This window comes from Ornithorhynchus anatinus, chromosome 2, assembly GCF_004115215.2.
Source record: "Ornithorhynchus anatinus isolate Pmale09 chromosome 2, mOrnAna1.pri.v4, whole genome shotgun sequence".
Classification (NCBI taxonomy): Eukaryota; Metazoa; Chordata; class Mammalia; order Monotremata; family Ornithorhynchidae; genus Ornithorhynchus; species Ornithorhynchus anatinus.
This window is the reverse complement of record NC_041729.1, coordinates 112,201,146-112,215,773: the sequence shown is the minus strand read 5'-3', so window position 1 is coordinate 112,215,773 and position 14,628 is coordinate 112,201,146. Positions and strand designations below refer to the sequence as shown.

At 44.3% G+C, this 14,628-nt stretch overlaps 1 protein-coding gene across 8 annotated transcripts in view; it reads left to right on the top strand.

Moving 5' to 3' along the window:
• The first annotated feature begins 398 nt into the window (after nucleotides 1–398).
• Nucleotides 399–14,628, top strand: part of MAP4K4 (mitogen-activated protein kinase kinase kinase kinase 4) — a 269,726-nt gene continuing 255,496 nt past the window's right edge. For 3 of the 8 annotated variants that reach the window (XM_029057438.2, XM_029057439.2, XM_029057436.2), the window contains exons 1-2: nucleotides 401–1,215; nucleotides 1,763–1,828. In XM_029057438.2, coding sequence (XP_028913271.1) covers nucleotides 1,159–1,215; nucleotides 1,763–1,828 — 123 coding nt within the window. In that variant the 5' untranslated portion in view covers nucleotides 401–1,158. Of the gene's footprint in view, nucleotides 1,216–1,762; nucleotides 1,829–14,628 lie in introns of all 8 variants that reach the window. The other 5 variants (XM_039911193.1, XM_029057433.2, XM_039911195.1 and 2 more) reach the window with 3 other exon arrangements.

Below are 14,628 nucleotides of genomic sequence, written 5' to 3'. Positions count from 1 at the left end.
AATAATAATAATACGTCTGTAGAGACAAGACGCACGCACTGGGGATTGTTTCCAGGGGTCCGGCCTGCCTTTCTCTCGGCCTCCTGTCTGTCCGCCCCCCCAGGGCCCGGGCACCGACAGGGGACAGGGGTTCCTCGGCCATTGTCCCCTGCCACCACGCCCGTCCCCATGAAATATTGAGCCAGCGGATCCGGGCCACCCCCTCCCCGAGCCCGAGCTCACGGAGGATTTTCCCCCTGATTTCCTCAGGAGTGGTTTTGGGTGTGTGCATGTGAGGTTGAGCGTGTGTGCGTTTCCGCCGGCTTTTCCTGCCGGAGGAGGAGAGGGGGAGCTGTTTTCCGTCGTCGGAGTCTTTTATTTTTTCGAATCCCTTTTCTCCTCCTCCTGCTCTTTCTCCTCCTCCTTCTTTTTCTCCTCCCTCTCGCTCGGTTATCTTTGTCTCAGACCCTCAAGTCTCCCCCGGCGCGGCAGCGGCTGGGGGTCCTGGGTCCGATGCAGCAGGAGCGGCAAGAGCAGCAGCAGGAGGGGAGGCAGGCCAGGGAGGAATCCGTGTGTCTGTGACTTTGGCCGTGGGGGTTGTGAGCGAGGCTCCCTCGCCGGCAGCGGCCTCCGGGGTCCTCGCAGCCCCCGGGGCGATGCAAAGCTTTGGGCGTGGAGGAGACTGAGCCCGGGAGCCGCCGTTGCTGCTGCTTCTGCTGCAGCTGCCAGCTCAACATGGTGTAAATCCGCTTCCGACCGGCACATCCCCTCCCTCCCTCCTTCCTTCCTTCCCTCCCAGCCGCGCTGCCTCTCCTGCACACACTCACCCACACTCTCAGACACACACAGACACCGAGCCGGGGGGGAAGGCGATCGTCGTTGGGGTGCGGACCCCCCTCGGCCGCCCCCGACCCCCCGATGAAAAGCCGGTCGGTCCTGGCCGGGCTCAGAGCGTGACCGGAGCCCAGCGGGGGACACGGTGATCGGTATTTAGATATATATACATATATATATATATATTTTCTTTTTTGATTCCTGCAAGAAGGGAAGATTCATTCAGCCGTATTTATCGAGCGCTTGCTGGTGCAGAGCCCTGTGCTAAGCGCTTGGAAAGTACAATCGGGCAACGGGCAGAGACCATCCCTACCCGACAAGGGGCTCCCGGTCTAGAAGGGGAAGATGGCGAACGACTCTCCTGCAAAAAGTCTGGTGGACATAGACCTCTCTTCTTTGAGGGTGAGTGGAGCAGGGGCAGCAGCACAGGGCATCGCCCCCGGGGGTGGGTGGGCGGATCCCCGGCCTTGATGCCCCACCCGGGCCTGGGGAGCGTATGTGAATGTGTGTGTGTGTGTGTCTGTGTGTGCATGGGTGGGGAGGGTCCCCACCCGGGACCTGGGAGGGGGTGCAGGGAGGTGCCCGTCTTGGGGGTGGGGTGCTGGGGGAGGGTGTCTCGCCCTCTCCCCCTTTCCTGCCCTCCCTCGGCCTTCTTTCCACGGCTGCCCATCTTAGGGTGTTGCCGCCGCCGCCGGGAGAAGAGTTGAGGCTGGGTTGCTTTTTCCTTTGTTTGCATGTGTTGGCATGTGCAGCCAAATTGGGCGCAACAGCTGCACCCGCCCAGCCCTGCTGCTCCAGACCCCCGTTGGGCGAGGCCTATCTTTTTTTTTTTTGCCGACCCGAAGGGGCCGATGAATGAAATTGTTTATTTGCGACCGGGCAACACTAACTTCTTTTGTGTGCGTCTTCCTCTCCCTCCCCCCTCCTTTTCTCCCCGCCCCCTCTGCAGGATCCTGCTGGGATTTTTGAGCTTGTGGAAGTGGTTGGCAATGGCACCTATGGACAAGTCTATAAGGTCGGTGTCAGGCGGCTCCTTTGTTTCTTGAGTGACTTGGAGATTTTTTTTTTTAAACCCCCGGGGAGTTGGGGAGGTGTGGGAGGAGGAAAGGGTGCTCACTGCTTGGTCCATTCCAGGTCACGCCTTTAGCCAAGCAAAGTTTAAATGATTTTTTTTTCCCCCTTCGAGGTTTTTACTGAGTTTGCAATAGTATTGGCCTCAAGGACCTCATTTCTTGGCTGTGAGATACCGACATAACATAAACTACCCTTTAGACATGTGCCCTGCCTCAGTAAAATGGGAAAACGTTTTCACAAAGAAATATAGGTTTTAAAAAAACGTGGGCCCAATAATTGAAGCGCAGAACTGTTTTAAAGGCAGACATTGTTTATGTTCCTCTTGAATCAAAGCAGTGACCTAAAAGTCATCAACAAGATTCCATTTTAAGAAAGTGTCAAGGTGCTTTAAGGTGCAGAGTTGGGGCCAAACAGGTACAGGCACTGACTTATAACAGTTTGATGGTATTTTACAGATGATGCATGTATTGGAGAGGTGGGGGCATCAAGAGCAGGAAGGATTAGAGCTATAGGAAGACAATCAAAATTCCAGGGATAACCTGTTTAACAAGTGTGTAATTAAGACAAATCAGAGAGAGTCAAAAAGCGAAGAGGATGCCCATGTTTCACAGTCGTGGAAGGAGCATGGGCCTGGGAGCCAGAGGACAGGGGCTCTCATACCGGCTCTGCCACGTGTCTGCTGTGTGACCTTGGGCAAGTCACTTAAATTCTCCATGCCTCACCTCATCTGTAAAATGGGGTTTAAGACTGTGAGCCCCATGAGGGAAAGGGACAGTGTCTGACCCGATTATCTTGTATCTACCCTAGTACTTGGTATATAGTGTGTAACAAATACCACAATTACTATTATTATTATAATTGTTATCATTATCCCAGATCTGTCTCCTCTCCCCTCCCAGTGCACCCTGAGTGGACCACATTTTGAGATTGACTCCACAGTTAGTAGTAGCCACTAGTGTGGCACAGTTATCCTAGTGCATTTTAGTCTATATATGGGCTAAAGATGGAAGAATTAGGGAAGAAATTGTCAGAAAGGTAATATTTATGAAAATTTTTAATCCCTTCCTAATAATTTTTCATTGTGATGTTGTTGATAACCTATTTATATATTAAAACTAAGCTGTTTGAATAGGACTTCAAACTAAATTAAAAAAAAAATAACGTAAGCCCATACAGGAGGTAGTATACTTGGAAACAGTTTACTATAGTGTAGGCAAATGTTCAGAAGTCTAGAAAATTCACCAGGTTGAGTCTGTAAAAAAAAGTAGCTTACGCATTGGTGACCCATGACCTTTCTCTCAAACTCACTTATTAAAGATTTTGAAGTCATTTTTACTCTACAAATACAATTATTATTGCATAAGCCCTCCAAAGTTGGGGTAACTTGATTGTGAGACTTATTTGGGGCCTACAGTTGTTATTTTTCATATGGTTTTATGAATGAGTTAAGGCTGGCTTTGTTGTGTTAACTGTCTGGCCAGGGTTGGGCCTCGACATTTAAATGGCTTAAGTTAACTACAGTAAACTGCTTTGCATTTAGAAATAGATTCGCCTAACTCAATTTAAAGTCTGTGGCAAATGCCCCCTTCTGAAGTGGAAGTCGTAACTTACTCTAGGGGCTGGATAAATAGCTTTAAATGAGTTCAGACTCACTCTATGGCACTTAACACCCATGGAACAATAACTGCAGTGTGACTTTGATTTAGGTCAAATCCAGTAATGGAGCAGACATTCCCAAAGGAGTTACCTGAAGCATGTTTCTCACCCAGTTCTCTACAGGGGTTCAGTATTTTTTATTTGTTAGTTTCTTTTGCTTACTCAAAGAAAATAGAAAACTCCCAGAGAAGTTGAGGACAGGATTAAGCCAGTTGTTTAATTATACATGACCAAGTAAATATATATTAGTTTAACTTGCAACAGCCAGACTTGTGTAACAGCTTAAAGTTAGTCCTTTGACAAATTTGGCATAACCTTTTTCTGTGGCCTGCAGATGATACAAAAATTCTTGTCATCGTCCATTCCCTTTCACCCATGGATGACTTTTACATTAGGGAACCACATTGAGCATCATCTTGGTGTCACATCCTTCTGACAACAGTCTGTGTTCTAGTTTTTTTTTTAATTGTCTTTGTTTAACGCTTACTATGTGCAAGAACTCTATTAAGTGCAGGAGTAGATACCAGTAGAGCTGGTACCAGTAGATACTGGTACAGTACTACAGTATTAGTAATAATAATGTTGGTATTTGTTAAGCGCTTACTATGTGCACTGTTCTTAGCGCTGGGGTAGATACAGGGTAGTCAGGTTGTCCCACATGAAGCTCACAGTTAATCCCCATTTTACAGATGAGGTAACTGAGGCACAGAGAAGTTAAGTGACTTGCCCACAGTCGCACAGCTGACAAGTGACAGAGCTGGGATTCGAACCTATGACCTCTGACTCCCAAACCTGGGGTCTTTCCATTGAGCCACACTGCTTCTCTAAGTAGTAGATACTGCTGGAGGCAGTCCTTGTCCCACATGAGGCTCACAGTCTTAATCCCCATTTTACAGATGTGGTAACTGAGGCACAGATAAGACTGTAAACTCATCGTGGACAGGGAATGTGTCTACAATCTCTGTTATATTGTACTCTCCCAAGCACTTAATACAGTGCTCTGCATACAGTAAGTGCTTAGTAAATATTGCTGATTGAGGAACTTGTCCAAAGTTACACAGCAGGCAAGTGGTAGGTCTGCCCCTTGTCAGCTGTGTGACTGTGGGCAAGTCACTTCACTTCACTGTGCCTCAGTTCCCTCTTCTGTAAAATGGGGATGAAGACTATGACCCTCACGTGGGACAACCTCATTCCCCTGTAATAATAATAATAATAATGTTGGTATTTGCTAAGCGCTTATTATGTGCCAAGCACTGTTCTAAGCGCTGGGGTAGACACAGGGGAATCAGGACGTCCCACGTGGGGCTCACAGTCTTAATCCCCATTTTACAGATGAGGTAACTGAGGCACAGAGAAGTGAAGTGACTTGCCCACAGTCACACAGCTGACAAGTGGCAGAGCTGGGATTCGAACTCATGACCTCTGACTCCAAAGACTGTGCTCTTTCCACTGAGCCACGCTGCTTCTACCCCAGCGCTTAGAACAGTGCTCTGCACGTAGTAAGCGTTTAACAAATCCCAACATTATTATTATTATTAGAACCCAGGTCCTCTGATTCCCAGGACCAGAGGATCCAACCCACACTGCCACTCCTTTTGAAGTCAGATGTACTGGTGTTGTGTGGTATGCAGCCCAGTCCCCAGTACAAATGACGTGGACCACCCCCCTCCCCCACCCCAACACGTAATAATGGCCCAGTGGCTTTTTTTCAATCTCATATTGTTTTACTGCTCAATAATGGAGTGCTGGAAGAAGGTGGAGAAATGGGGTGCAAAAGATCATCCAGAGAAACCCATTAATTGTCCTTTGAGCAGGGTGAGTTTTGGCTTCCTAAAGGACTTAAGCTGATTCGATTTGTTCCTATTTATGTGCTGGTGGTGTTTGCAATTGGTGATTAATAGACTAGCATTATTTGGTGATTACTGCCAATTTAGTAAAGTGCATTGACTTCATTTTTCCGGGGTTCCTAAATCATTGTTATTTTTTTTCCCTCTGAATCAGATGTACTTCTTTGGCTAAACAAGGCTGAAGAGCATTTTGTGTATGTATCTTATTCTGTATATAGTCCCAAAGCAGGAGTAGGCATGAAAGGGGGAGAGAACTGTGTTGTGAAATCCCAGAAGGCATTGACTGGCTAGGAACAATCCAGTAGAAGTCTTTGGGGGTGGATAGGTTAAAGGTTTTTGCAGACAAAGAGTAGAAGCAGTGTGGCCTAATGGAGAGAGCATGGGCCTGGGAGTCAGAAGGGCCTGGGTTTAAAATGAGGCTCTGCCATTTGCTGTGTGGCCATGGGCAAGTCATTTCGCTTCTCTTTGTCTCAGTTACCTCATCTGTAAAATGGGGACTAAGACTGTGAGCTCCATGCGGGACATGAATTGTGTCCAACCTGATTAGCCTGTATCCACTCCAGTGCTTAGTACAGTGCCTGTCGCATAGTAAATGCTTAACAAATACCATTAAAAAATAGTGTGGTTCATCCTTACCTCCAATTTTTCTCTGATAGTTGTGTGTTTTGAAAAAGAAGATTAACAATGCCTCATTTATGAAAATGATTTATTTTCATTGCATCGGTTTTGAAATTTATAGGCGTAGGTGCTTCTGAATCCTGAATGAATCAGTATCCTTTTTTACCATTCTTCACTAGAAATTAAATTTTTTTTACAAGGCAAGCTCACATTCAGTTACATTTATTGAGCGCTCCTGGGTGCAGAGCACTGTACTAAGTGCTTGAGAGAGTACAGTATAACAATAAACAGACACATTCTGTGCCCAAAGTGAGCTTGCAGACTAGAGGGGGATACAGACAATAATATAAATTACAAACCAAAAGCATATTTAGGCAGTAGTGTGTCAACTTGGGCAGATACTAGTTGTGTGTACTGTGTCTGGGAGACCAGCATGGGTGGGCACATTCATATTGATAGTGGTGACCAAATTGCCCTTGTGTGAATGCACACTGTTTGGTAGCTGTACACGTGTTACATCAGCAGATCTTTTGGCTTGGGATTTGAGACCCAGCTTCCATCTTTACTGCAGTTCCAAAACAAAACATTTGGCTTTCCAGAGTTGGTGCTAGTTGGGCAAAGAGCTGGGAATGGAGGAGAGAGGAGCAACCTTAGTTGCTTACTCACCTCTCTGTCAGCAGCCCAGGACTGATAACTATTGCATAATAATGGTAAGTGTGGTATTTATTAAGCACTTTTCATTGTTCAATCGTATTTACTGAGTGCATATAGTGTGCAGAGCACTTTACTAAGTGCTTGAGAGGGAATAATACAACAATAAACAACACATTCCCTATCCACAAGCACTTGCTATAGGCCAAGCACTAAGTGCTGGGACAGATTCAAGATAATCAGATTCCACTTGGGGTTCACAGTCTAAGTAGGAGGAAGAACAGGTATTGAATGCCCATTTTGCAGATGAGGGGACTGAGGCACTGAGAAGTTGAGTGACTTGTCTAAGGTCACACAGCAGGTAAGTGGTGTACCCAGCCAGTGCTATTTGCACTAGGCCACTCTGCTTCCTAATGTGTGTGACCGGCCATTCTCTGGGCAGGGATTTGTGGCTGGACTCTGATAGCCACTTCTTGCTGGGAAATACTTTCCCTTTGAACCTAAAGTATTCATTCTTTTAAATGGGAATGAAAGTTTCTGTTTATTAAGAATCTCTTCACAGTTGAGGCAGTGTTTTTTGGGTCCCTCCAGCCCCTTTAAAGGAAGGAGCTACAGAGCTCTTTGAGCTGATAGTCTTCTATTCTTTATCATTCTCAAATAAGCAGTTATCTTGTGTGGGATTTTGCATTTTCAGAAAGGAATACTTCTATTTTAGGTAAAACACAAATTCTGTAAGACAGTGTTTTTTCATTAGGAGAACAATTGCAGAGTACTTCTCCTTGAACAGGTTAATATCAGCTGATCTTGCCCTGAATAACATGTGTAGACTTGTCCTTACACATGCATTTCCTTCTTACTGAATAGATTTTGGCATTAACTGAGCAAGCTATGAGAAAACTGGTATTGACATGTTTTCTGTTCCTATTTCAACTTTGAGTGAAGACGTCAACTCCAAACCTGTAGATTTTGGGAATTTTTTCTTCTTACTGTTTTAAAATTGTATTTTTTTTAGTGGTGTTAGCTTTTATGTGCTAAAGTTTGGAGTAGATAGTGGATACAGTCTCTGTCTCACTCAGTGTTCTCAGCCTAAGAGGTTGGGAGAATGAGTTTTTTCTGCTCATTTTTACAGATGAAGAAACTGAATTACAGGGAAGTTTAGTGACTTGCCCACAGACACAGCAGGCAAGTGGAGAGCTGAGATTAGAAGCTGCATCTCCCAGCTTCCAGGCCCATGCTCTTTCTTCCAGACCCATGCTCTTTCTTCCAGACCATTTTGCTTCCCTCGTGGTGTAATATTGGAGTGTCAATAATCAATTGTATTTATTGAGTGCATACTCTGTGCAGAGCACTGTACTAAGCACTTGGGAAAGTTTAGCATAACAGAGCTGGTAGAAATGTTCCCTGTCCACAAGGCTCTTATAAAGGAGTTTCCTTAGGTAATATGAGAATTGTGTTTCCCCACCTCAAACACTACTCTTCTTTATGAAGCTTTTTCTTTTTAAAGGAAAAAATAATAAGTTTGTCTCTAGAGGCCAAAAGACAATAATAAATTTTTGTGGGTTCTGCAGTCATACTTTATGTGATGTTCATATATTCTGATGGACTTTTAGAGCCAGTTTCAAATATTTAAGGAGCAATGATGCATTTTTGTAGATATTTGTTGCTTTGAATTGACACTGTTAACCCCCCAATTTCAAGAATGAGTAACTTGGCTGTTAGAGCACCCTCTGCCCCTTGCCAAACCAAATAAAAGCTTGGTAGCCGGTTATTTTACTTAGTGTGTTAGTAAATGAACAAAAACAGTTCCACTTGACAAGAGCAAATTTTGCTTTGTGGGATGCTGACTACTTTCAGGCCAGGGTGATCAGGGTGAGAGACTTTGAAGTCAAGAAAAAAGTACGTATTTTGAGCACTTCTTCCTCCCATGCATAAATTATCATACATCTCTTTACCTCCAATTAGGTTTTAAGGTCCCTGTGGATAGAATCGTGTCTGCTGTAGTACTCCCCCAAGTGCTTAGTATAGTGCTCTGCAACCAGGAGTTGCTTAAATAATAATATTGATTTATTTTGAAGGGACAGAAAATAGAATAAAATAAATTTGCTAGCATATGTCTAATAGGTGAGTGAGAAACCTGGCAGAAACTGAGTTGCAGTAAATTGAACAGTTCTCTTTGTTAATCCAGTTGTTCAGTAGGAAAGCTGGGCTAAGAGCTCAAAGTTCTTCTTGATAATAATAATAATAATAATGTTGGTATTTATTAAGCACTTACTATGTACAGAGCACTGTTCTAAGTGCTGGGGTATACAGGGTAATTAGGTTGTCCCACATGAGGCTCACAGTCTTCATCCCCATTTTACAGATGAGGGAACTGAGGCACAGAGAAGTTAAGTGACTTGCTCACAGTCAGCTGACAAGTGGCAGATCCGGGATTCAAACCCATGACCTCTGACTCCCAATCCCGTGCTCTTTCCACTGAGCCACACTGCTCCTCTATGACATATTGCATAGGAGTTGCTGACTGGGGATAGATATTCTATTAAATCTAGGTAAAAATATTGAAGCAAGCAAGAAATTATTAATAAAGAATTTCTTGCACATGAGCATTTTGCTATCCAAGGAGAGTTTTTTGTTTTAGTTTCTGAGGCTACTGTTGTGTTTCATTTTTGAATTCGCCTAGTTTGATAGACTCTGAAACAGACATTCCAGGAAAGACAGCAACTTGAGCTAAATGCCATCCTCCTTCCCCCTCCCCAATCTGTGTGACGTTTTCCATTTGACTGACTATTCCTGTGGCAGTCAATATTCATAAAACTCCATCATTTTGAGAGGGAGGTGTGGGTTGACGTGGGATTCATAAATGAGGTTTAAGCGCTCAGCCTTAGTTAGGTATTCATACAGCTTGGGACAGAAGGTTGCAACACAAGTTTTCCTAGCCTGTAGGAACTAGGTGAGGGATTATGATCTGTGTTGAGAATGTTTCCCAGACCTGTCTTGTCTCCCATTATTAAATTTTAAGCTCCTTGAGAACAATGACCCTCCCTGTATTTTGAATTATATTCTTAGTATTTCATTACTGCTTTGCAGTATCCTCCTGTTGCTTCAGATGAACCTGTTTCATCAAATAGTGGCATTTACTGAACATTTCCAGGTTGCAGGGCACTGTAGTAAGTGCTGTTGACCAATTTATTTTCCCCACTTTGGTGTCCATCCAGCTCTAGAACACCAGAAGTTTTCTTTCTCTGTCCACCTTCAAACAATAGGGGGTGCTTTCAGAAAGGGAACACTTGTGAAAAATAGAAGGTATTAGATCCCAGAGGGAAGAAGGAAACCATCCCTTCCTTTCTCTGGTGAAGGTATCAACAGGGAGTGAAATGGTCTAAAGATTAGTCTGTCAATGGCATTTAATGAGCACTTACTTTGTGCAGAGTACTGCAGTAAGTGCTCGTGAGAGTACAATACAACAGAGTTGGTAGACACCTTCCCTGCCCCCCAGTGAGCTTTACAGTCTAGAGGGAGAGACAGGCATTAAAATAAATTACAGATATGTATATAAGTGCTGTGTCTAAAAATGGACATAATAATGTTGGTATTTGTTGAGCGCTTACTATGTGCAGAGCACTGTTCTAAGCGCTGGGGTAAACATAGGGGAATCAGGTTGTCCCACGTGGGGCTCACAGTCTTAATCCCCATTTTACAGATGAGGGAACTGAGGCACAGAGAAGTTAAGTGACTTGCCCACAGTCACACAGCTGACAAGTGGCAGAGCTGGGATCAAAAAGGAGTGTGAGTGATGGATAATCCCCAAAGTGAAAAATCAATTCCAGAGTAATCAAGAGTTGACTAATCTAAAAGGTGGTTCCTGGGGACATAAACTCTTCCTGATATGAGGTTTGCTTCTACCAAAGAAGCTCTGATTAACGAGTGAACTTCCTACTCTGTCTAAACTGGATTTGTAAGACTTTAATAAACTCAACTTTCTCAGTGAATACACATATGCCCATCTGTTTCCTAGGTTTGTGTGTTGGAAATGTATTTTATTTGTAGTTGTCTACCAACTCTGTCATATTGTTCTCTCCCAAGTGCTTTGTACTGTGCTCTGCACGCAGTAAGCTCTAACGAGAAGCAATGTGGCTTAGTGGCAAGAGCATGGGCTTGGGAGTCAGAGGACATGGGTTCTAACCCTGGCTCCGCCACTTGTCTGCTGTGTGACCTTGGGCAAGCCACTTAATTTCCCTGTGCCTCAGTTACCTCATCTGTAAAATGGGATTAAGACTGTGAGCCCCATGAGGGACAACCTGATTACCTTGTATCTACCCCAGTGCTTAGAATAGTGCTTGGCACATAGTAAGTGCTTAATGAATACCATAATAATACTTATTATTATTAAAATAAATACCATTAACTGATCATCTAGTAAATATTAAAATCTCTTTTTTTGAATAGAGAAGGAAATGGGACTCTGAGGTCTCAATATTTGATAATGTCCACGCCCCCCACTTTCCCTCCCCCCCCCATAAAAGGGTGAACAGAAGCAGCATTTTGGCAAGAATCCTATTTTCTCCTCTGCCCCCCTAGAAAGCTATCCCTAACTGGCTCCCCTTAGCGACTTTTTTTTTAATAATAGTATTAAGCACTTACTATGTGCCAGGCACTGTACTAAGCGCTGGGATAGGTACAAGTTAATGAAGTTGGACACAGTCCCTGCCCCGAATAGGGCTCACAGTCTTAATTGCCATTTTACAGACGAGGTAACTGAGGCACAAAAAGTTGTGATTTGCCCAGGGTCACACAGCAAACAAGTGGCAGAGAAGGTATTAGTACTCTCAGGCCTGTGCTCTAACAACTACACCACACTGCTTCTATTCCTAAGGCTAGATGAATCAAAAATTCTAATGTGTCTGGGTACTGCACTCCCTCTCACCCCAGCCCCTTCCATTACAAAACAGTAGTCCTTGTGAATTTCATTTTTTCTACAAGACATGAATGCCGTTCCTTTCTTATCACTATAAAGGCAAGCTGTTCAGTATCGGTGAGGTCATTGGTATCAGAAACTGGGCCAAACCAGTCTTTCTCTTTGCTGGTTATTCCTTTGGGAAGTTCCATAGTGTAGTAACAGTGAAATTCCTGGGTGATCCAATAAATGGGAACATTCCTTTAACCAAAGATTATTGAATAATAACCCTGATGGTGATGGTAATGGTATTTGTTAAAGCAATTATTATGTGCTGGGCATGGTACTAAGCACTAGGGTAGATTGAAGGTAATTAGACTGGACACAGTCCCTGTCCCTGTCATGGCAGAGGGAGAACAGGTATTGAATCCCCATTTTCAGATGTGGAAAATGAGGCACAGAGAAGTGAAGTGACTTGCCCAAGGTCATACAGCAGACAAGCGGCAGACCACCAATTGGAACCCATGCCCTCTGGCTCCCAGGACCACGCTCTTTCCACTAGGCCATGTTGATTCTCTAATGTTCCAAATATGAACTTTTTTTTTGGTGGGAAAGAAGTACCAAAAATTATTGTGGTTATTGCAACAGTAGCAGCAATTACTGAGCTCCTGCTGCGTGCCCAGAGTGGTGGGCTTGAAGTTTACATTCTAGAGAATCTACTTTAAGTTCAAGTTTCGGAGCAGTCAATGTCTGTTCCTGGGGTAAAAGACTCTCTTTGTTTCTGGGATGTCCAAAGTGGGTCTGTTTAGTGAAGGGGGAGGACACTACAGCCTCCTTTCTTCATCTCCCTTCGTTCCATCCAGTCTTCTCTCTCCTCTCTCCCCAATTCCTATAGGAGCATCTGGGGACAGAGGGCAGTTGAACTTGAGCTGTTTTCAGCATTTCTGATTGCTTTCCAACTATTTTTATATACAGTATATCAGAAAACTCAGTCTTAAGTTGGGAATGATGGTAATTTGTTAAGCACTTACTATATCCCAAGCACTGGGGAAGATAACCAGGCTGAACTCCAGTCCCTGACCCACATGGAGCTCACAGTTTAAGTGGGAGAGAGAACAGTTGTGGAATCTGCATTTTACAGTTGAGGAAAGAGAAGTCAAGTGACTTGCCCAGGGTCACAGAGCCCCAAGTGGTTGACAGGATTAGATTCCCAAGTCCTCTGATTCCCAGGTCCATGTTCTTTTCACTAGGCCACACTCCTTCCCTACCCTATATTTATATAGTATTTGCAAGATTAATAAAGGAAAAGCATTAATAATTTGCCCTAAAATGCTGTTACCGTATTTTAAATTTGAATATTCTCATCTGCTTCCCATTGCCAGGATGAAATGCTCTTTAAAGCCACTTGAATCCTATTAGTGCAGGTTTTCATGAGCTCTGGTTTTGTCTCGTGGAATTTGATGATCATAATGGATTTTGGGGCTCCCAAAGTAGAGACGGACAATATCTAGTATTCCCAGAACCGAGGCTAAGACACTAGTAGTTCTGTGATTGATCCTGAGACTCACAGTCAGGGCCTTGTTGATTGTTCACAGGAGGGGAATTTAGAGAGCAGAAGGGTCTTCTATAAATCTGTCTTTTTTCCCTCCCACCCCCAGAATAGTTTGTGTGGTAGCACAAGAGACACTACTCCACAGTCTTACTATCTGTCTTCCCCTTCCCGGTTTCATTCTGGATTACTCTTGGCCACTTTCCCCAAGGAGACTGGGCCTCTTGAGGCCAGTGGGAAGCAATGGGTTGCCTATGTCTAGGGTTTGGCTTGGGGATACTGCCCCTGATGGCTCTCTGCTGTCCCCAACGGCTCTCTGCTACACCATATGACAGTTTCAGTTTGCGCCCCACCCTCAGCCCCACAGCACCTATATATGACTCTATAAATTATTCATTTATATTAATGTCTGCCCCCCCAAAGACTGTAAGCCCCTTCTGGGCGAGGAATGTGTCTACTGACTCTGTTGTAATGTACTCTCCCAAGTGCTTAGTACAGTGCTGTGCACACAGTAAACACTCAGTAAATACATTCAGTTGATTGAGTGCCATTTGTGGGGATGTGATAGGCCAGTTAGGGAGTGGGGCCTCTGGTGATTCCCCCAGTTGCATTTGTCCAAGGAACAGCTTTGATGACAGGCTGAATTTGAAATCCCTGAGGGCTTAGTTTCAAGCCCCAACTAGGTTGATTAATCCCATAGATCACTGGGGCATTATGCTCTTCGGAGAGTGTGTGCCTGCCCACCTCTTTCTCCCCTGCATTGGCCAATCTAGGGTGAGCGATCATGGGAGAATGTAAAAGCAAGGGCCCTCATTAATTGCGCCAAAACATGAGGATCTTTGAAGAAAAGATGGACACTCTATAGGTCAGCGACGAGATTCCCTTGCCAGCTGCTTGTGGTCTCCCCACAATATGTTAGTTTATAATAATTTAATATTCCATTATCCTTTGACTGAGATCTAATAATCCAGTTTGAGGGTTTGAGAATCCTATGCGTGGATTACTCATCATCAACAATAATTATTAGGTGAACAAATATTATTCTCTAAGGCACATAGTAAGCGCTCAATAAATGCGATTGAATGAATGAATGAATGAATTGTGATTCCTCAGAACATGTGTTCATTCCCATTCCTTCTGGCAAAGAAAACCTTTCCAGCTGTTTGTCATAACAGAGGCCTGTCCCAATCTTCAGCCATGTCTAGATAGGTTTGATTTGAAGAAGATGAAGCGGCCAGTGAGATGGCATCTGTGGGAGGAGGGGGTGGAGTCAGATCACACCAGGGAGGAAGCCCGGAGCAGTTGCGCTCTACTCCCCAGAAACCCCCTATTTAGGTTCAGTGACAAAAGAAGTGATCACCAGAGCAGCACAGTGTATAGCACAGGTTTAAGTGCTTAATAAATACCATTGATTTGTTAATTGCTTACTTTGTTTCCAGGCACTCTAATAATAATAATAATGTTAGTATTTGTTAAGTGCTTACTAAGTGCAGAGCACTGTTCTAAGCGCTGGGGTAGATACAGGG